Source organism: Scardinius erythrophthalmus (genome assembly GCF_964197995.2).
Source record: "Scardinius erythrophthalmus genome assembly, chromosome: 15".
In the NCBI taxonomy this organism is placed as follows: domain Eukaryota; kingdom Metazoa; phylum Chordata; class Actinopteri; order Cypriniformes; family Leuciscidae; genus Scardinius; species Scardinius erythrophthalmus.
In genome coordinates, this window is record NC_138235.1 from 14,537,463 (window position 1) to 14,558,374 (window position 20,912).

Consider the following 20,912-nt stretch of genomic DNA (forward strand, 5'->3'; position numbering starts at 1 on the left):
GAGGGAGTATGGATCCGTGAACTGAATCAATAAAGTTGAAACAAAAAGTTGTCTTCTTCCTCTTCCAAAACGTATGTAGCGACCATTATTTTAAATGCACCTACTGTTCACACAGTCAGTTGATTTGCCGTGAGCAATAAGCCAGTGATGTCACTTCAGTGCTTTTTAGATCAGAGGTTCTCAACCGATTTTGACTCAAAAGCCCCTCATATGTGAACAATATTCAAAGGCCCAATGACTTTTCCAAATGTTCATGATTTCTTAGATAAAAATTGAGGATGATGATCTATATTTATTTAAAAAATCAGTTTGAGTTTTAAGATTTTATTAATTTACATGACTTTTCCAGGTCTAGAAATCACACTTTAAAAATTAGGCTAATATAAAGGCTTTTCCCAGACATTGGGAATCCCAGTTCTTCAAAGAAATTAAAAAAATAAATTAGGTGGTATTTAATTTCATTGACCATTCATCCAGATTTTTCTATTTATGTTATAATAATGGTAACTTTAGGGTCTAATTCTCACTATCAACTACAACTTTTTCCTCCTAATTTTTAAAACTCCTACTTTGCTTATTAATAGTTAGTAAGGCAGTTGTTAAGTTTAGGTATCGGGTGGATTACAGGATGTAGAATCCTGCAGAATAAGGCATTAATATGTGCTTTATAAGTGCTCATGAACAGCCAATATCCTAGTAATATGCATGCAAATAAGCAACTAGTTCATAGTGAGAATTGGACCCTAAACTAAAGTGTTACCATTATTATACTAGATTTTATGAGACCAAATGACATATTTACTTATAAACAACTTACTTATTTACATTTGACTGCGAAAAGCCTCAAAAATCAAATAAAATTTCCCAAAATACAAACTTTCTATTCTGCATTCATATTCATTTTAACCTAAAATATGACAAACTAGATGCTCATGAACTTTTTTATATATATATATATAGTTACCTTTATAGAGTTAATAGGCAATTAATGAAAACATCGATTTCAGTGTACATATTGTGGTCGCACTTTATTTTACAGTACGTGCACTTACGTGTACTTACAGTGTACTTACCTAAGAAAGTACTGGGGCACATTAGGTTTAGTGTAGGTTCAGGGTTACCTAGTTATTACCCAGTTACTGAAATTACTGTATAGTATTTTCATGTGGAACAGGACTGTAAAATAAAGTGTCACCCATATTATTAATGCTATTTGATTAATCAATGCAGTACAGTTCACAAATTTATAAAAAAAAAAAAACATTGCACAGTTTTACAGCCTGAGAACGTTTCATATCAACTCGACAATGTGAATCAATCATAATTGTTGCGTTGATGAATGTGTCGTGTAAATTTCAACACATCCTCACAGCAAACAAACGCATAAACTACCCTGAGTCTTTACCGTGTGAAGTAAACTTAAACTGAGCATCTCCTAAAATATTCCAATGGTTCCTCTACAGGATATCAGCAATCTCTGGGGATGTAGATGGCAGTCCGTATTTCACATCAAACTGTATCGGACGTCCAGCTCTGGGGTTTCCCATTCTAAAAGGCCAGGTTAATTAATGTAGAAGTGAGTGTCATGGGATTGGCGATATGCTGAAGTTGTGATCAGAGCTGGGACTCGGGGTGGTAGGGGTCGAAACAGGCGATACTTCCAGAGCGTCTTCTCTGTAGTCAGGGGACGCGGGACTGTCAGGAGACTCCGGAGGTTCTGCACGCTCCGACCTGCCTTGCATTATTTCCTCAGGCGTCTTCAGAAACCTGCGGCAGACCAAGAGACAGTTTTAAAGACATTTAGGTAGTGACTGATCAACAAATGGGCCAGGACGCAGATCCTGATTTCACCATGTGCAACATGTTCCTGGATCAACATCTTTGTTGATCCTGGAACAACATTCCAACCAACCAGTCAGATCTGAGGGACAAGTTTACAGTTTATGTCAAGTTTAGACTCACAGACAGGTTTCGGTGCTTCTACATCAGTGTTATTCACCATCATTTCACTCTTTTTAGGGATAACTTATGGGTAGGGTTAGGTTTAGGGGTAGGGATACAGCATTTTCCTTTTTGAGATCATCATGCCCAGTTTAACAGAATTAACAGTTTTAGCTCCCTCTTGTGTGAGTTCAGAAATCTACTTTATCAACTGTATCTGTAAAAATAATTTTTCAAATATTTTAGTGAATTTCTAGATTGTCTAAAATATGTATTACTTAAAAAAGTGTGGGGACATTTACTCATTCTTAATGTGTCTTAATTTTCCACATTTTATAACAACAGTAAAGTGATTAAACTATGAAATTACAGATATGGATGTATGGGTACTATTATCTATACACTATTTTCAATCTCTCAACCGACCTAATCAAGCATCTCTTTTAAACGGTATGTGTTGAAGAATGCATGCCAGACCGCATTTAATCATACCATTTCAGATTTAAAGATTTTTAGCATCATAAGAAACATAAACAGAAATTCATGCAAAAGTTAATTGGCTTTTAGTATCACTTGTGAAAAAAAGTACACTTTACACAATTAAAAGGAGTATTTATTACAGAAAATAATACACTTTAAAGTCAACCCTGTGGTGAAAATCAAGTTTTTAATGTTGTTTGTATGTCTATGTCGTGTTTTTAATGTGCTTTAAGACAAATCATGTGAGTAAAACAACATTGCTGAGTATTTTCTCCTTAAAACTGCAGTGAACCAAAGACAGTCTCTAAAACGCTCTAAAATATGTAATTTTAGTGATGTTTTAAGGGTTAAAATAATTGACTACAGGGGGACTTGTAGCTACTGTAAGTGTGAACTGAAATGTATTAAATTCAATTAGCTGAACTTTAGTGTTTTCGACTCATAAGTAGGACTTGAGTGTGATTTCATCCTCTTATTGTGTTTTTGGTTGAAGTGTACTAACCAAAAAGGTACATTTCTGCTTTATCGGCAGATAAAATATAAAAGATTATGAGGGCACATAAATTTTTTTTTTTTAAATGATGATGTGCACCGATAAATCATTTAGAATAAACACGGCAATATTCCATAAAAAATAAGAATTGTCCATTTTGAATTCATGGTGACCTTAAAAATGAACTTAAAGTACACTACAAATGCCCATTCAATACAATTACACTTCTTTGTTACAAAGGGTATTACTAATTGTCCATCATTATTAGCCTATATAGGAATTATATCAGCATCACCATCAACTAACAACTGATATAAGTCAACTCCGACATTTGAGTTATGAGCAAGTACAAACAAATACTAATGTGCTTCAAATGCCTCCACTTACCGGAAGAGCAGCCTCTGCCCTGTCTCCTTCTTGATAATGTTGAGTTTGTAGTAATGGCGCAATGCTCTAGACATTTTCTCATAGGTCATATTGGCCCTGTTCTGCAATAACAAACAAACAGACCCGGTTATTGTCAATAACACTTAAACACAGAAGACTCTCCTGTTAAAGTACCTTGTGGTTTCCCCAGAGTCGTGCCAGTCCATTGGGATCCACCACTCTGAAGACCATGGAGTCCGGATCCTCCCAGCGGATGAAGGCCTTATACCGACTGTCCGACAGCAGGTGGTACACATAGTGCCATAACAGTTTGCAGTCTAAAGAAAGGATGGAATGGTCAAAGGCATGTTACTTTATGGTTTCGACACACTGTAATTTGTATTCTTTTTTTCTTCATTTCCAGGGTTTGGAAATTATTAAATGATATCAGCCATAGTTAATGTCTCCAATGAGCACCTGGAATCTTTCCATTGGCCTCAGTGGTGTGTGTGGTGTTTGCAGGTTTACTGGACAGGTTGAGAGGCTCATCTGTACAGAAAATATTTACAGGCTGTCTGGTTTTGTCTGGAGATTTCTGTTGCAGTCCTTCCTCGGGGGAATGTTGAGAAAGCTCTGCAGAATATGGGTAAACAGTGAGCTAAAAAAACAAACTCATCCATATCCGATATTAGTGGATCTCAACCAGAGGGCCGGGACACACTTGGAAACTACAAGATGGACAAGCTTTGGTGGGTCCTTTAAATATAACAAACCAAAAATACCACTGTCCTGGGGGTGGGCGATGCACCCGTGGACACAAGTAGCCGGTATAAATTTGCATGTGACTCTGCTGTGCTGCCCGGTCACAAAGGCTTATGATTTGAATGCGTATTTAATCATTGATGTGTAAAAATAAGTGATTTTAAACCACTGAAACACAATAAGAAGCGAAAGAGAACTCATTTGTGAGTGCTTTTTGCTGACTAATTCGGCTTGAACAGTTAAATACGCACACTTATATGTCAAAATGACCATCTTTGCAAGTAAACACAGTCATTTATGTCTTACGTTAATGTAAACAGTTGAGAAAGAAAAGTATATTGGATCCATGCATTTGGTCTTAAAGTGACAGCAATCTATTATTGTTAATCAAAAAATAAAAAAGAGAAAATCTCTCACTGCTCTTGACTGAATCATTTTTTAAACTTTAACACAGTGAAGACTAGTGTTCACTGACTGCAGTGTTTTTATACACATTTGATTACTTTATACAATTTGTGTAGTATTACTAAGATCTAGTGCTTGAGGTTTTTCAGGTAGGTCTATTTCATGTCTTTGTTCTACTGTAGTTTTTTTCTTCAATATGCTTGTATTCAGTTTCTTTGTTCTTTAACACTGTTAACTTGTCTTCTTCAGTAAGCTTAAGCAGTACGTTTTTTTATTTTATTTTTTACTTAGGCTAGTTTTAGATTTTAAGATAAAGTGGGTAACAAAGATGGCTTAAACACTGACCTGTTTTCATGACTTGTGGATGCTCAGGGTAAGAAGACAACGGTTTTCCCTCCTGGCTGTGATCCGTGCTGCATCCGGCTGTTAACACCCGAGAATTTGGATTCACAGGACAAACAGGAACACTTCTGTTAGAGGGAACACAAGGACCTGCAAGACCATTTATCAAGTGCTATTTACAGCTGCAATTGCAAAGCAAATTAACATTTTATTTATAACATTACAGGGTCAAGTCTAACACAAAAAGTCCAATATTAAAGTAAAATAAATGTGTAATATTGTTTGAATGGAGTTAAGTCTGATTTAGCCACACCTTTTGGCAACGGCTCTAGTTTTGCAACCAGGAAATTCCCTCCTGCATAAAGGAATGGGTGTAATTTAACCCCGTTTCACAAATGAAGCAGATCAGTGTGTTTATAAAGAAACAGACGGAACAAGGAAGAGTTCTTTCAACTTGTTACTTAACCTTACCTTGAAACCTAAATAACCAGATAGATAGATAGATAGATAGATAGATAGATAGATAGATAGATAGATAGATAGATAGATAGACGGATGTATAGATAGATAGATAGATAGATAGATAGATAGATAGATAGATAGATAGATAGATAGATAGATAGATAGATAGATAGATAGATAGATAGATAGATAGATAGATAGATAGATAGATAGATAGATAGATAGATAGATAGATAGACGGATGTATAGATAGATAGATAGACGGATGTATAGATAGATAGATAGATAGACGGATGTATAGATAGACAGATGTATAGATAGATAGATGTATAGATAGATGTATAGATAGATAGATAGATAGATAGATAGATAGATAGATAGATAGATAGATAGATAGATAGATAGATAGATAGATAGATAGATAGATAGATAGATAGATAGATAGATAGATAGATAGATAGATAGATAGATAGATAGAACAGATCACCTGTGGTCGCATGCGAGTCGATCATCTGTTGTGTGTGTGTGTAGGAGTTGGCCAGCGGAGTGAAGATTGCACATCTCCTTTGCTGCTTCACATGTTGAAGGAGTTCATACAGAACATCACCTGTTTCACAGCAGTTGCAGTTATATTCCACAGTGCAGTTATTATAAAAGTTCTGGACAAATCTGATAACTATAACCTAATAGTTTTAGCATCACGCACCAGAGCTGGGACAGCGGAGACGGAAGTCCTCTTTGGTGAGAAGACAAAGTGCCTTTCCGTTCATCTCAAATCTTTGGTGGTCCGCACGTCGCAAAGAGTATTCCCTCTGAGCCCAGCGCAGCCAGAGATTCACATCCTCTTTATCCCACAGAGAAGGATTGATCCCTGTACATTACAACCAGAAAATAAAGGGCTCATTTACTCAGCCTTGTGTCATTCCAGAAACATAAAGAGATATTGTGCAGGATGTCCTAGAATGAAAGCAGCAGTGTGAAGTGACTCTGAATCTCCTAAAAAAAGCCATTTAAGCTCTTTAAAAAGTAGTCTGTTACTATTTATGAAGCCTTGCATGTGTTTGAAGAACAGACCCAAACTGATATCATAATTTGCTGAAAATACATTCCGTGTGTCGCAGCAAATGTGAGTATATTCAAATCTCATGTGATGCATCTGGAGCCACAAGGTTTGAATATGTGCAAGTTTGAATGTTATTTGAGAGTAAATTGAGTGAAAAATTTCAGTCTATTCCTCTCACAAAACTTTTGTATGACTGTCGACTACAAGAAGACTTAGTCCCTGTTTGTGTTAAGATGCGTTTGGTGGATCGGATCACAAGTAGACGAGGGAGACACATTCCCGTTTACACCTGGTGTTTTAATCCGCCTCTTTTGTCCACTTTCAACCACTTCTGTCCTGATTTCTTCAAAAACAGGGTCTATGGGCGGATAAAAGTATGGGCTTTTTCAGATCTTTTGATCTAATGGACAAAATAAGCTCTCGCAATTTACATATGAACACGAAAAATAGAAAAACTTAGCTTTAGTTTCTGCTCTGACAGCAGCAAGATCACGCTGAGTGTGTGTTAGAAATCAGGAATGGTGAGAGAACATTGTGCTTGGTACATTTTTCATCTTCAAACTAAACATGGGTCTTCAGCAACCAGTTTGAATCTCATGTGTTTCCTATAATGTTACTCATCAGGTCAGTATGTGGAGAGAAGACGGTCTTTTGTGGCTGTTTGAACACATTTGTCCACATGAGCGTTTACACTACGAAAGCAATCCGGACGAATGTGTTTTCAACTACCTCTGGAAGTGGTGGAAAGTGGACAAGCTCAAAGCGTTTTAGACCCGTTTACGTCTGTATTTAGCGTCGTTAACTTCTGATCCAAACGACCAAAACGCATCTTTATACCAGGTGTAAACTGGGCCTTAGATGTAGACAAATATATGAGGCTAAACGCTTTATGGTATTGTTATTGTTCTTTTTGACCTTTTTTAAGACTACTGGCTACTGTGTGGAAAAGTGCAGCTTGGATGTTCTCCTGGAAGAAGTCATGTTGTTGAGTAAACTTTTCCTTTAATGTATGCACCTAAAACATGTTTAGTCGTTCGTTGTGATCTGTATGCATTTATTGTAACCGCAGAAGTGTAGTTTTTATGGGAACATACGTAGTCTTCCAGGGAGCTTGCACAGTTCATCAGGCATGGCTTCATTCATGGAGGGAGGTCCGTTCTGAGGGCTGGGCAGAACGGGCGCACAAACTGAGGGTTCGTTCCCATTACAACTCTGCTGATGTTTGGAAGGGAAAGCAGAAAGAAACATTTACTTTAATAACAAATGAAAGGGAAGTCTTTATCTCAGCCTTTAATTCCCTTTCATGATTTCAGTGATGTATAATATATGAATGAACTAGAAAGGGCAGAAACTAGATAGTGACTCTGAATGCTGAATGAAAACAACACACTGCAAAAGTGAAAGTAAATTTGAGGCACACAGTTTTTATTTTCAGTTTTACCCAACACCGTCGCCTAAATTGTTAATAAAGTAGATTTGCATCAAAAACCTACACTAATATTTTACTTTCACATTATGATATTTTGAGAGGGTTTGCAAAATAACAAAACAGCCATTTGAGTAGCCTATAACATTTGCTTAAAGTGAGGAGTAAAGTGTTTTAATGTGATTAAATTACTTTAGTTCGTTTTTTATTGAGGCACTAATACAAACATTGATTAGCCTACTCATTCAGATTTTTTAACAGTGGGTCTACAATGCACTTATTTGGTGAGTGAGTGAGTCTCTTACCTTTATTAAAGGTGGCGGAGAGGAGGCGTCACTCATGTTAACCTTCAAGACTTGACACACTCTTCTATTTATTCGCGACGCTATCAATAACTGATTAAAATATCAACAACGTGTCGATGTATACACAAAATAAGGCGTTTAAAGTCGCGTGACGCCGTATTCTCGCACAGCAGAGTTTGTCTTTTTCTTATGCGGATCGCCTGCAAAATTAAGAAAGGAATCCTTCCGGGAAATGAAAACGAAAGAGACGAAAGAGAGCGGATCTGCCAGGGGCTGTGTGTGTGTGTGTGTGTGTGTGTGTGCTCTTAAATCTCACAAACACAAACACCGTAGGGAAAAGATAGGGCTTATGCTTGTGTATGAATTGACTCTCCAATAGCCCATCTGGTGTTTCCTGAAAGTCCAGAAAGATTATTAAACTGAAATGCGTAGGAAATATGCATAGTGGGTAAACTTTAAAAGAGCGAAACTTTAAAAGAACATTGCAAACAAAATTTAGATGCTCTGAGAACCAAAAAAAAAAAAAAAAAAGTTTCTACGTGTGTTCATTTTTAAGTTTTCTACTTTAAGTTTTGTTTATCATTTTATCCATTTCTGTCAGCAATTTTCGGTTGAGGTGCGTATTTTACGCATGGTACTTTAGCGCCCTAGGGGTACGCATGTTACTTTAGCGCCCCTAGGAACGTGAGGGAAACATTCATTCATTCATTTGAATAAGCTTATATGAATAAGGTTTCAGCGTCTGCATCCCCATTTCCCTATAGGACAAGCAGTTTGGAAGATGGATGGATTTCAAGAATCAAAGTGACCATTATACCATAGAAAAAATATGAAATTAAATAATGGTGAAAATAATTTATCACCACAGTGCGTGCAGAATTATTAGGCACGTTGATTTTCTGATCATATTTTTTTTCCAGGCACATTTGACCAAATTCCAAACCACATTAATCTTAATAACTACTATTGATTTTGTATTTAATCATTCATAAGTGACATATAATTGTTCATGGAGGCTGGAAATGAAAACGGCTTATATTCAGGTGTGCATAAATAATTATTAGGCCAAAAAAGAGATTGAACTCAGACTGAAAAGTCACAAATTATTAAATGTCCATGAGAAGGATGCAATAAGGCAATACTAGAAATTGGGAGTGACTCTTGATCAGCACCATGTTTCAGAATCTGGCTGTAAGTTTTGAAAGTTCATTTTTTGTAGTAAATATTACCAATGGTTGACATTATGCACTAGGCTAGCTATATTTCTAAATGAGGTGAGCTAATTTTACAAAACATTTCAATAAAAGGTACAAAACATTTCACCTCACACATCAATACAGGCATTTTAAGACTGTATGACAGAACATTTTAAGTGAGCATCGCTTCAGCTGGAGCAAAAAAGACATTAATCAAACTATGACGAGTGAACACGCAAGAAACTACAATACCCACAATGCACCTTGAAGTAAAACCACGCGTCGGTCGCACAATGACGTATGAACATTTAGCGGGCAGAATCAAAAACAGGGGCTGTTTGTGTTTAGTGTTCAGCGTTCATTGTTTAGTCATTAAGTAAAACGCGGCAGTAACGACACTAGTAAGTCAAGATATCAAGGTAAATATCTCATATGATGGTCAATGACATAATTTGCTTTAGCTATATAGATGTTATGTAACATCTTGACAAAATTGAGTTCTCACGCAGTCTTCATAATATCATTGGGCTGCTTGTAAGGGGAATGTGCCATTAATATTAGTGTGTATTGTGAATATGGCAAGTGCTAAAGTATTGTTCGCTTAATAACCGTGTCGCGTTGATTCAGACAGGCGTCATGCAGAGAATCAGTCGCCTGAAGCGGGAGATGCAGCTTCTCAGTGCCGAACCTCCTCCGGGAGTCTCGTGCTGGCCGGTCGAGGGACGGCTGGATCAACTACAAGCCCGTCAGTCTGCATTCACTTCACATTACATGCCATATCTAAGTAAATCTTCAATACTGACAGCATCCTCACTCCTGTGTTACTCCTGTGTTTGATATAGAGATTGTTGGAGGTGCAAACACTCCCTATGAAGGAGGCCTGTTCACACTGGAAATCAACATACCTGAGAGGTGAGCCTACAGTACACATCCTGATAGTCAACACTGACTGAAGGCAATTTGTGTAACTTTATTTATTTAAATGAAAGCAATGTACTATATTTTAGTTCAATACTAATTTGTTCTGTATTGTTTCATATTTTGAGCGGATTTCATGTATGGTATTGACCTCTAAAATATGCGCAATTTATTTCTACAATACATAATACAGATGATATCAAATTTTAAAATAGAGTGCAAGTAGACTATAGTGACATCTGGTGTAAAAGCCATAGGAAAATCACATGTAATACCATGGTTTAACTACTAACATAGGCTATATTAGCACCGATTGCAATTTTCTGTGCCGATTCCGATTTTCTTTCAAACAACTACTGACAAACAAAAATGTTCTTTTCTTCAATGCACAATTTTATGTTCTTAAAAAAAAAAGACACAAGTTAAAGTCGGTAATAAAATAAGACCTAATAAACTAATTGCAAACAACAACACAAATAAATACATTAGATAGAATAAACACAGATATGAAATAAACAGGTTATGTTTTTAACAGTAGGTTAGTAAATTAAAGTAATCAAATGTAAAATAACAATGGATATTCTTCATTGTAAAAATGAAATACAAGATTAATGCTTGCAATTAAAGTTACAAAAGTCGTGATTTTCTTTTTTGTCTTTTGTTCTTTGGTTAAAATGACAGACCGCTGCAGGTTTATTAGGCTACTGTCACTTTAAGAGCTTACGCTCAGATCCAATATACTGTTACACTACATGCGTTTTCTCTCAACTATTTACATAGTTAAAATAATTAAAGTTTACCAGAGCGTTAAATGATCTTAGCATCAATGTGCAATTTTATTAAATAGATTTTTAACGCGTTTAACACTTTTCTCATGTTTGAAGGTATCCGTTTGAGCCGCCGAAGATGCGTTTCCTGACACCCATCTATCACCCCAACATTGATAATGCAGGACGCATTTGTCTTGATGCTCTGAAATTGCCACCAAAGGTAAAGACTGAAAATATAATTGAACCCAAACCTTTAATGTATATATGTTTTGCAAAAAAATAATTTATACATGACACTTGTAGTGATATTAACACTGACAGTAGACTTTTTTTATGCACATTTGTTGCTATTGTAAACTAGTCAACCTGATATTCATGCATTTTCTTTCAAAGGGAGCGTGGAGGCCCTCGCTCAACATTTCAACATTGCTCACTTCCATACAGTTACTGATGGCCGAACCGAACCCTGACGACCCACTCATGGCTGATATAGTGAGTTAAGCTGCTGTGTGTTCCCTCAGTTTAAAGAATGTGCAACTTATGGAATTGAAATGTTTGTTTGAACTGCACAACATAACTGACTGAACCAGGGAATTAAGTAGGAGATTAGCTGTTAGTTCAAACAATGGTTTTCTTAACTTCATGAGCTGTTCTGACTGTCATTGCCCTTGGAAATTAATGGAGTGTCTTACATACTTTCCAGTCCTCAGAATTTAAATACAACAAACCACTTTATCTAGAGAAGGCAAAGAACTGGACGGCTGAACATGCAATCCAGAAGAACAAGGTACGATTTGTGCTTTTTCGGTCTGTTGTGTTTCAACTGTCTGGCAAAGCCTGAGCTCAACACACACTGTCGTTACACACATGAGCCACTGGTGGGAGCCACTGTTATTTCATTCTTCACTGTTTCCCTTCCCTCTTGTGTTTGAAGGGTTGTGTGGAGACAGAAGAAAAGACTTCAACTGAGAATACAAATAAGAAAACTGCACACAAGAGAGAAGCACTTACTGCACAGGAGAATTTAGAGCATACCAAGAAAGTATGCATGCAGTAGGTTTATATCTTACAAATGACTGATACAAAATTAAGTTGTTGTTTATTATACAAATTGTTTCTTTTTAGTATGGTTATTTTTCTTGTTTACTTTTCTTGTTGATTATGTGAATAAAAATATAATAAAATATATTTAAAGTTACACAAAATTTGCATTTTCTCGAATTGTTCATTTGTCCTAAATACATTTATAGCATCTGTTGTCTGAAGAGCCTACAAATGTCAATGTAAAATTGTAACTTTGTACACATTTATTATACTTTACAATCTGTAAGAGATCCCAACAAAACTATATTGCAACCTGTTTAAATCACTCATGGATCTGTTTATATCTTCAGTTTATGGCACTGACTTTGTTTGCACTTCACTTGTGGTCTGAAAAAAGGTGATTATTACAATAATTATAGCTGAACAGTAACAAGTAGTAACCAATAAAAAATAAATGTTTTTATTTTTGACAATGTAAACATATTTAATACTATATAATGTTGGTAGGCAAAACCTTTCAGCACTGTTGCATGATTATTTCTGAAAATGCATAACACGATTTTTAAGTCGACATGAAAAGTTGTGATAGACTTTTATTTCATATTGTGTCATATCAGAGTGAAATGGCTTTTGAAACAAGAAAAATATATATATGTGGCTGGACTTGATTTTGTCCATGTGGAATTGATTGGATGTTTGTGGTTTGCTATTGGTGGAGCTCATGTGAGTGACAGGTTGCCCCGCCCTCACACTAGTAAACACATCATCAGAGAAGAGATGAGATGTCCCTGCAAGTAGGAGGGGAATTTATTTTGATTAAAGATTATGAGGGCACATGAATTAAAAAATAAATAAATAATAATTGCACGGATGCATAATTTATAGTAAACTACAATATTCAATAAATAAGAATAGTCAACAAATGATTTCACTGTGACTTTAAATGGCTACTTATGTTAGGGACTCCTTGTGAACCTAATACAACCGTCAGAATGTAAAATATCATTCAGGTTGATTTTAGAAATAATTAAGCACTGTTCCAGGTGTTTGGGGTAAGTAAATAACCTTTAGAATATGTCTTATTGATGTTTTTTGTCGTAAATAAATCAATGTATGGACGCTTCGGATGTCGTTCGCGCGGTCGGTGGAATTTTCACACGATCCCTTATTTACTGCAGGAAGGGAAAGCTCGCACACATACAGTACATAATACTGCTGTTTTATCAACTTGCGTAGACTGTTTGATTAAATGTGTTGTTAACTATATTTGTGGTATAGTTATAAAATCGTCAACGTAACTTTGCTATTTTGTAGGACAGACTGTCTCCCAAGAGAGCCCGTCCAGGAGAAAGTAAACAAAACTTTACCTGTATGAGTTTACATTAGAGTAGAACGCAGAGAATGTACCTTGCCTTCATATTTCATAGTCCAGCACATGCAGTGGCTTAACTTTGAGTGTGTGCGCGCACAAAACAATAATATAAGATGTCCAGAAATCAATTTCAATACTAGCCTACATTGAGTTTAATTTAACGCTATAGATCTAATTTTTAATGCGATAGTTTCATATACAAATGCCTAAAAGTCATTTTCGTTAACTTTTTATAGTAGCCTACTTGATAATTTTCATTGTCACAGAATTATTAGTATTTATAAAAAAAAAAAAACAACAACAGTCTTTATGAAATTATTTGAATTGTGTTCAATTCTGTTTTGGTCTACATGTTTGTGTGTAAAATAAATGTTTTGTTGTGTGTCTAGAAATGCTGTCTAACAAAGTGGGCAAACAGCTGGGTCACCCAACATATTCTTTAACTGGATGGTTGGTGAGCAAGTTCTTTAAATGGCACAATCAGATTTTGGAGGAGAATGCAGTGAAATTGTGCAACATACAACCCAACGACACAGTGCTGGAGCTGGGTCACGGGCCAGGCCTCGGTCTTCAGGAGGCCTCACAGCTCCTCGTGGGCCCGAGAGGGAAACTGCTGGGTGTGGACTACTCAAAATACATGCATCAGATGGCCAGCAAGCGCATGGAAGAGCAGATCTCCAGAGGAAAGGCTGTGTTGTATCACAGTGATTTGGTGGCCATGCCGATAGAGGAAAACACTGTTGACAAGGTGTTTCACTGTAACTGTTATTACTTCTGGCCGGATCTCAAAGCGGGAGCGAGAGCGATCCACAGAGTGATGAAACCAGGTGAGATGAGTGATTTAACCAAATCTCTAAACCAAAAGTGATATGTATTTATTATAGGCAAACTTTAATTAGGCATATATACACTCACCTAAAGGATTATTAGGAACACCTGTTCAATTTCTCATTAATGCAATTATCTAATCAACCAATCACATGGCAGTTGCTTCAATGCATTTAGGGGTGTGGTCCTGGTCAAGACAATCTCCTGAACTCCAAACTGAATGTCAGAATGGGAAAGAAAGGTGATTTAAGCAATTTTGAGCGTGGCATGGTTGTTGGTGCCAGACGGGCCGGTCTGAGTATTTCACAATCTGCTCAGTCAAGTCAAGTCATCTTCATTTATATAGCGCTTTTAACAATGTAGATTGTCTCAAAGCAGCTTTACAGAGATAAGCGTATAATTTAAGGTAACAGAGATTGTTTCGGCTTTACAGCAGAGTTAAGTTATTTCCATCTAAAGTTAGTTTTAATTGATTTGGTTCCGTCGCAATGATCATTTGTTATTAAATTAGGGGCCGCTAAGACGACACCATTCCCTCTACACAGACTTTAAACGCGAACCTGTGAGAAACGCTGATGGCGGTCACATGCGCATTTAGAATGGGTTCTATAGTTATGTGCGTTAGAATATACGCAGGTTTGGAATTCCCTACAAGCCAAGCCTAAACAAAATACTTGTCTTTCCTTATAAATTTTGATAAGGAATTTTATTTTATTTGTTGCTTTGGGGTAGGACCGCAAGACGAATTTTCCCGACAACGCCTTATCTGTAGAGTGGTAGTGGGATCCTCCATAGGGAGAGACTAGTTGGCACTTCAGCACTGCGTTGTCATCGGTCCAGGTGAAGGTCCTTTGTCAGATCTGGATACGGCCTGGATCCGGCAGGCTGCAGGAAAAACCTTGGGATAAACACAGACACTAAAATTAGCGTAGATGCCATTCTTCTCATGATGTAACGAGTACATCAGGATTTTTGGGAAGTGTTCCCGGTTCCGGCTGACCTAATCTATGCAGCATAACATTAAATTATAGAAGTCTATAATGTATTATGTGAAAGCTAGGTCAAAGAGATGTGTCTTTAATCTGGCTTTGAACTGACAGAGTGTGTCTGCTTCCCGGACAATGGTAGGAAGACTGTTCCAGAGTTTTGGTGCTAAATAGGAAAAGGATCTACCGCCAGCAGTGGATTTTGATATTCTAGGTATAATCAACTGGCCGGAATTTTGAGATCGTAATAGACGTGACGGACTATAATGCGTTAAGAGCTCGCTCAAGTACTGCGGAGCTAAACCATTCAGTGCTTTGTAAGTAATCAGCAATATTTTAAAATTTATGCGATGTTTAATAGGGAGCCAGTGCAGTTTTGACAGAACTGGGCTAATATGGTCATACTTCCTGGTTCTGGTAAGAACTCGAGCTGCTGCGTTTTGGACCAGCTGTAGTTTGTTTATTAAGCGTGCAGGGCAACCACCCAGTAGAGCATTACAATAATCTAGCCTTGAGGTCATGAACGCATGAACTAATTGTTCCGCATTTGTCAATGAGAGCATATGACGTAATTTAGATATATTTTTAAGATGGAAAAATGCAGTTTTACAGATACTAGACACGTGACTTTCAAATGAAAGATTGGTATCAAAGAGCACACCCAGGTTCCTAACCGACGACGAAGACTTAACAGAGCAGCCATCAAGTGTTAGACAGTATTCTAGATTATCACGTGAGGAAGTTTTTTGTCCAATAATTAGAAACTCTGTTTTTTCAGAATTTAGAAGTAGGAAATTACAAGTCATCCAATTTTTTATATCCGCTATGCATTCCGTTAATTTTGTGAATTGATAAGTTTCGTTAGGTTTTGAAGAAATATAGAGCTGAGTATCATCGGCATAACAGTGAAAGCTAATGCCATGTTTCCTAATGATATCTCCTAAAGGTAGCATGTACAGAGTGAACAGCAGCGGTCCTAGTACTGAGCCTTGTGGTACGCCATACTGAACTTGTGATCGATGAGACATCTCATCATTTACTGCTACAAACTGATAACGGTCAGATAAGTATGATTTAAACCATGCTAGTGCATTTCCCGTAATGCCAACATAATGTTCTAATCTATTTAAAAGAACGTTGTGGTCGATGGTGTCAAATGCAGCACTAAGATCGAGTAACACTAATAGAGAGATACAACCACGATCGGATGATAAGAGCAAATCATTTGTGACTCTAACGAGAGCTGTTTCGGTACTATGGTACAGTCTAAATCCGGACTGGAAATCCTCGCAGATATAATTTCTTTCAAGAAAGGAACACAGTTGTGAGGATACTGCCTTTTCTAATATCTTTGACAGAAAAGGTAGATTCGAGATCGGCCTGTAATTGACTAATTCTGAAGGATCAAGTTGCGTTTTTTTAACAAGCGGTTTAATCAAAGCCAGCTTAAAGTTTTTTGGTACGTATCCTAGAGACAAAGACGAATTAATGATATTAAGAAGAGGATCTATGACCTCTGGAAGTATTTCTTTCAGTAGCTTAGTCGGTATAGGGTCTAACATACATGTTGTAGATTTAGATGATTTAATGAGTTTAGTAAATTCTTCCTCTCCTATAGCAACGAATGAATCAAATTTTTCCTCAGGGAGACTACAATGCACTGCCTGATGCGATACTGTAGTAGACGGTTGCATAGTTATAATTTTGTCCCTGATATTATCAATCTTATAAGTGAAGAAGTTCATAAAGTCATTACTGCTGTGTTGCTTGGAAACTTCGGTGCTTGAAGCTTTATTTTTCGTTAGTTTAGCCACCGTTTCAAATAAATACCTAGGATTATGTTTATTTTCTTCTAATAGGGTTGAAAAATAAGCAGATCTAGCAGCTTTTAAAGCCTCTCTGTAAGTAATTGAGCTCTCTTTCCATGAAATGCGAAATACCTCTAGTTTTGTTTTCTTCCAGTTGCGCTCCATTTTTCTGGCTGCTCTCTTAAGGGCCAGAGTGTGCTCGTTGTACCACGGCGTTAGACTATTTTCTTTAATCTTCTTTAATGCAACGGAGCAACTGTGTCTAAAGTGCTGGAAAAGAGAGAGTTAAACGTTTCTGTTGTAATATCTAGTTCTTCTAAGCTATCTGAGATGCTGAGATGATGAAACTGATTAGGAAGATTATTAATAAAGCAATCTTTAGTAGCAGAAGTGATAGGTCTCACATATTTGTAACACGGAGTCGGCTTTGCAGCCTTGGCTAAATGCAAATTACACGAGACTAGGTAATGATCTGAGATGTCATCGCTCTGCTGCAGAATTTCAACGGCATCCACATCTATTCCGTGTGATAATATTAGATCTAGAGTATGATTACGACGATGAGTAGGTCCTGACACGTGTTGTCTAACTCCAATTGAATTTACAATGTCTTTAAATGCCAATCCCAATGCATCTTTTTCATTATCGATGTGTATATTAAAATCACCAACAATTAGTACTTTATCTGCAGTCAATATTAATTCTGATAGGAAGTCCGCAAATTCTTTGATAAAGTCTGTATGGTGCCCTGGTGGCCTGTATACAGTAGCCAGCACAAATCTCAAACGTGATTTATCGTTTACACTATATATTTTTACATTAAGCACCAATGCTTCAAAAGAATTATATTTAAAACTTGATTTCTTAGTGGTTTTGAAACTATTACTATAGATTACAGCAACACCACCCCCTTTGCGTTTCAGACGAGGCTCATGTTTATAACAGTAATCTTGCGGGGTTGATTCATTTAAAGTAATGTAATCGTTTGGTTTTAGCCAGGTTTCTGTCAAACACAGCACATCTAGGTTATTATCTGAAATCATATCGTTAACAATGAGTGCTTTTGAAGTAAGCGATCGAATATTCAGCAACCCAAGCTTTAGCATTTGCTCATCTGTATTATAGCTGTTTTTTATTTGTTGAACATCAATTAAATTTTAAACCTTAGTTGGGTTTAAACGTTTTTTGGATTTCCAAATTCGGGGAACAGACACAGTCTCTATATGATAATAGCTAGGTGAAAGAGGCTCTATGTGATGGGATTTATCTGACCTTGGTGACGCGAGGCCGCTAGCAGACAGTCGGTTAAGCCAGTCTGTCTGCTTCCTGACCTGAGCCCCAGATTGTAATGTTTGAGCTCTAAGACTATGAGCCATATTACTAGAGAGAAGAGCAGCACCATCCCAGGAGGGATGAATACCATCTCTTTTCAACAGGTCAGGTTTGCCCCAAAAACTTTTCCAATTGTCTATGAATTCTATATTATTAAGCGGACACCACTGAGACAGCCAACCGTTAAGCGAACATAATCTACTAACTATCTCATCACTCCTGCGAACAGGAAGGGGGCCAGAGCAAATAACAGTCAGTTACTGGGATTTTCACGCACAACCATTTCTAGGGTTTACAAAGAATGGTGTGAAAGGGAAAAACATCCAGTATGCGGCAGTCCTGTGGGCGAAAATGCCTTGTTGATGCTAGAGGTCAGAGGAGAATGGGCCGACTGATTCAAGCTGATAGAAGAGCAACTTTGACTGAAATAACCACTCGTTACAACCGAGGTATGCAGCAAAGCATTTGTGAAGCCACAACACGCACAACCTTGAGGCGGATGGGCTACAACAGCAGAAGACCCCACCGGGTACCACTCATCTCCACTACAAATAGGAAAAAGAGGCTACAATTTGCACGAGCTCACCAAAATTGGACAGTTGAAGACTGGAAAAATGTTGCCTGGTCTGATGAGTCTCGATTTCTGTTGAGACATTCAGATGGTAGAGTCAGAATTTGGTGTAAACAGAATGAGAACATGGATCCATCATGCCTTGTTACCACTGTGCAGGCTGGTGGTGGTGGTGTAATGGTATGGGGGATGTTTTCTTAGCACACTTTAGGCCCCTTAGTGCCAATTGGGCATCGTTTAAATGCCACGGCCTACCTGAGCATTGTTTCTGACCATGTCCATCCCTTTATGACCACCATGTACCCATCCTCTGATGGCTACTTCCAGCAGGATAATGCACCATGTCACAAAGCTCGAATCATTTCAAATAGGTTTCTTGAACATGACAGTGAGTTCACTGTACTAAAATGGCCCCCACAGTCACCAGATCTTAACCCAATAGAGCATCTTTGGGATGTGGTGGAACGGGAGCGTCGTGCCCTGGATGTGCATCCCACAAATCTCCATCAACTGCAAGATGCTATCCTATCAATATGGGCCAACATTTCTAAAGAATGCTTTCAGCACCTTGTTGAATCAATGCCACGTAGAATTAAGGCAGTTCTGAAGGCAAAAGGGGGTCAAACACAGTATTAGTATGGTGTTCCTAATAATCCTTTTGGTGAGTGTAGATGAATTAAGAATAGAATGAGATTAACAGGGTAATGTGCCAACTTTTTTTTTTATCAACACATTAAATGGTTGTGCTCTCATTAATCTTAATGGACATTTAAAATGGCATATTTGGCCATCTTACACTTCAAAATAAAGGAATCTAAAAAGGGTTATAACAGAAATGCCAGGGGTGTCAAACTCATTTCTTTGATGGCCACTTCCCTGCAGAGTTTATCTCCAAAATAAACACTCCTGCACCAGCTAATCAAGAGATGTGTTCAACTTGAAGCAGCGCTGCGCAAACCGATCGTTTTATGACATTGAAGTACCGCAAGAGCATTCGAAAGCACATGGAGTCATCTTCTCTCTTATCGATCACGAATTAGAAACTTCTAGGCATCCGTTTTGGCAATGCTATCTCACGACTACGATTTGTCTAAACCGCATGATGAGTAGGGATTAGGGGCAGGTTCAGGTGGAGGTCATTCGTACGAATTCATAGGAATTGGGCAACTATGTACGATTAAGCAAAAATCGTACGAGTGAGGTCGTATGAATTCGAACGAATTAGCCACCTCGTAAAATTTGTTAAAACAGGTTTTGGAGCAAGTTGGAGCTAAACTCTGCAGGTCAGTGGGCCTACAGGAGCGGCGTTTGAGACATGAGCCATAGAAGAACCATTTTCGGTTCTCCAAAGAACCTTTCAGTGAATATTTCTTATAAGAACTATTTTTTGTATAAAGTGTAAAGACCATTTTAATAATCCAAAAACCTTTTTCTGCTAAAAAGAACCTTTTGTGGCTCCAAGGATATGCTAAAGGTTCTTCATTGAACCATCAGTGCCAATAAAAAAACTTCATTTTAAGAGTGTATCATAACATAACACAATTTTTAACGTTCGGAACAAATTATTTTCTGTACCTCAGGTGGAATTATGGTTACAACTCTCAGACTAGAGAGTGTTAAAAAAGTAGCCTCGAAGAACATGTTTAGCGGGGAGAGCTGGCGTCCTGAGGTCTACATGGAAGCGCTGGAGTCCTCTGGGTTCACAGATGTCCGAATGGAGAACAAAAGAGAGAAACTCGTCACATTTCAAGCTATTTTTGCCACTGCTGTGAAGTAAAATCACTATGTAATATACTGATATGTTCAAAAAAGATATCTGCCCTGTCAAACTTTCTCAAGATCGAATATACTCCTATTCATTGTTGAAATTAAACGGTGGTAATAATAAATAATGAAGACAACTGGTCAATTAAAAATATATTGAATAAGAAATGTAATGCATATATTTAGCAAAATGATTTTCTAGAAGATTAAATGGCTTTCCTGGGGTAATGACGTGTTTCCACGGTTGAAACACTGATTTAGCGATTAAATGAGACATG

General features: G+C 37.4%; 3 protein-coding genes across 7 annotated transcripts in view; 2 read left to right on the top strand and 1 right to left on the bottom strand.

Moving 5' to 3' along the window:
* Positions 1-311: 311 nt before the first annotated feature.
* etv7 (ETS variant transcription factor 7) lies at positions 312-8,346 on the bottom strand. 3 transcript variants are annotated; one of them, XM_081385929.1, is made up of 9 exons: positions 8,046-8,346; positions 7,409-7,529; positions 5,958-6,122; positions 5,739-5,858; positions 4,793-4,939; positions 3,758-3,913; positions 3,476-3,618; positions 3,302-3,402; positions 312-1,767 (listed from the first exon to the last, which is right to left on the bottom strand). In XM_081385929.1, the coding sequence occupies exons 1-9, from the start codon at positions 8,079-8,081 to the stop codon at positions 1,584-1,586; spliced, it is 1,173 nt and encodes a 390-aa protein (XP_081242055.1). In that variant the 5' UTR covers positions 8,082-8,346; the 3' UTR covers positions 312-1,583. The 3 variants fall into 3 exon arrangements, with proteins under 3 accessions (XP_081242055.1, XP_081242056.1, XP_081242057.1); XM_081385930.1 differs by having other exon boundaries at positions 7,409-7,526; positions 8,046-8,202; XM_081385931.1 differs by having other exon boundaries at positions 4,793-4,870; positions 8,046-8,202.
* Positions 8,347-9,518: 1,172 nt separating this feature from the next.
* Positions 9,519-12,635, top strand: ube2t (ubiquitin-conjugating enzyme E2T (putative)). Its single transcript, XM_081386339.1, has 7 exons — positions 9,519-9,660; positions 9,869-9,986; positions 10,084-10,153; positions 11,044-11,149; positions 11,323-11,421; positions 11,633-11,716; positions 11,864-12,635. Exons 2-7 carry the CDS (start codon positions 9,878-9,880, stop codon positions 11,984-11,986), a joined length of 591 nt encoding a protein of 196 aa, XP_081242465.1. The 5' UTR covers positions 9,519-9,660; positions 9,869-9,877; the 3' UTR covers positions 11,987-12,635.
* A 338-nt stretch (positions 12,636-12,973) lies between these two features.
* The window catches only part of LOC308702872 (uncharacterized protein), a 35,930-nt gene continuing 27,991 nt past the window's right edge, over positions 12,974-20,912 (top strand). Inside the window, exons 1-2 of one of the 3 annotated variants that reach the window (XM_081386013.1) lie at positions 12,974-13,025; positions 13,735-14,172. In XM_081386013.1, coding sequence (XP_081242139.1) covers positions 13,737-14,172 — 436 coding nt within the window. In that variant the 5' untranslated portion in view covers positions 12,974-13,025; positions 13,735-13,736. Of the gene's footprint in view, positions 13,026-13,144; positions 13,325-13,734; positions 14,173-20,912 lie in introns of those variants that run through there. The other 2 variants (XM_081386011.1, XM_081386012.1) reach the window with 2 other exon arrangements.